This window comes from Protobothrops mucrosquamatus, unplaced genomic scaffold (assembly GCF_001527695.2).
Source record: "Protobothrops mucrosquamatus isolate PMUCROS unplaced genomic scaffold, P.Mucros_1.0 scaffold2013, whole genome shotgun sequence".
NCBI classification, from domain to species: Eukaryota; Metazoa; Chordata; class Lepidosauria; order Squamata; family Viperidae; genus Protobothrops; species Protobothrops mucrosquamatus.
The window spans coordinates 125,802-126,909 of NW_015388125.1; the positions used below are offsets into that span (position 1 = coordinate 125,802).

The following is a 1,108-nucleotide window of genomic DNA, read 5'->3' on the forward strand; positions in this document are numbered from 1 at the left end:
ATGGCTAGTAGTGAAAGAGTTGAAGTGGTCCCCAGCATTGAGTATCAGCTTGCCTGTCTCTGTGTTAAATGATTTGGTAGAAGGCTGTTTCTTATACGAGGTTTTTTTTTTTAAGGGGAAATTTGTACTTTTTAAAAATCTTTGGTCAGAAAATTCTTCGTACGGAATCAAGTTGGTCGAGTCCAAAGCTGGTTGAGTTTCCACAGTGGAGGAGGGGAAAAAAAAAAGATGGATAGCCTTCTTGTTACTATTGAATTACCTCCTTCTTCTCCATTAGCTGTGCTGAGTGGCTGCTGGGAATTGTAGTCCTGCCGCTTTTGGAAAGCCCGTACTATTTTGAAAAAGACATCATCTGGGTTTCTCCGACGTTCCTCACTGGGAAAGGAGGGCCGAGAGACCCATCTATGTTTCTTTTTTGTTTTCTTTTTTCCTCCATCCACTTAGAATTCTTGAAGCATGCAGGAGCCGTGCAGCTTATCACCCATATTTCAGAGCAGCATTCGGGGTGCTACACCCTTGAGTTGACTTTCTTGGCCTTGAACAAAGTAAAGGCTTTATGTGCATGATTGAGACTTAAGGGGGAGGCCATTTTGGAGACCACCTCTTAAAAGGGGGTGAAATCAGACTTCTGAATGAGAAAGTCAGCTATTTCACTCCCCTAAGGGTCAACGAAGGAACACAAGTCTACACAAGGACAGTTTCTCCCCCCTCCCCCATGCCATCACTCTGCTAAACAACTAATTCCCACAACACCATCAAAAGTACCTACAGGTAGTAGGGCTGTGATACTATTATCCTTCTCATCTTTCCTATTGCCTAACTCCTTGTCTTCTTACGACTATAACTTTGTGGCTGGTGTCTTATGATTTATATTGTTTTATTTATTTATCTTATTAGGATTTATGCTGTTTGCTTATTTAGTATCCAATAACTATCAATGAGCGTTGTTGTATCTTATGATTTATGATGAATGCTTTTTTTATGATTGTAATTGTGATTTATCATTTGTGGCTTGTCTGTACACGGAGAGCTTATGCACTGGAGACAAATTCCTTGTGTGTCCAATCACACTTGGCCAATAAAGAATTCTAAATTCTCTCTCTCTCTC

At 40.6% G+C, this 1,108-nt stretch overlaps 1 protein-coding gene across 1 annotated transcript in view; it reads left to right on the forward strand.

The window, feature by feature from the left end:
- The window catches only part of LOC107294608 (ubiA prenyltransferase domain-containing protein 1), a 3,805-nt gene continuing 2,697 nt past the window's right edge, over positions 1-1,108 (forward strand). The window contains exon 1 of the mRNA XM_015823849.1: positions 1-7. Within this exon, the coding sequence (XP_015679335.1) occupies positions 1-7 (7 nt within the window). The remainder of the gene's footprint in view (positions 8-1,108) is intronic.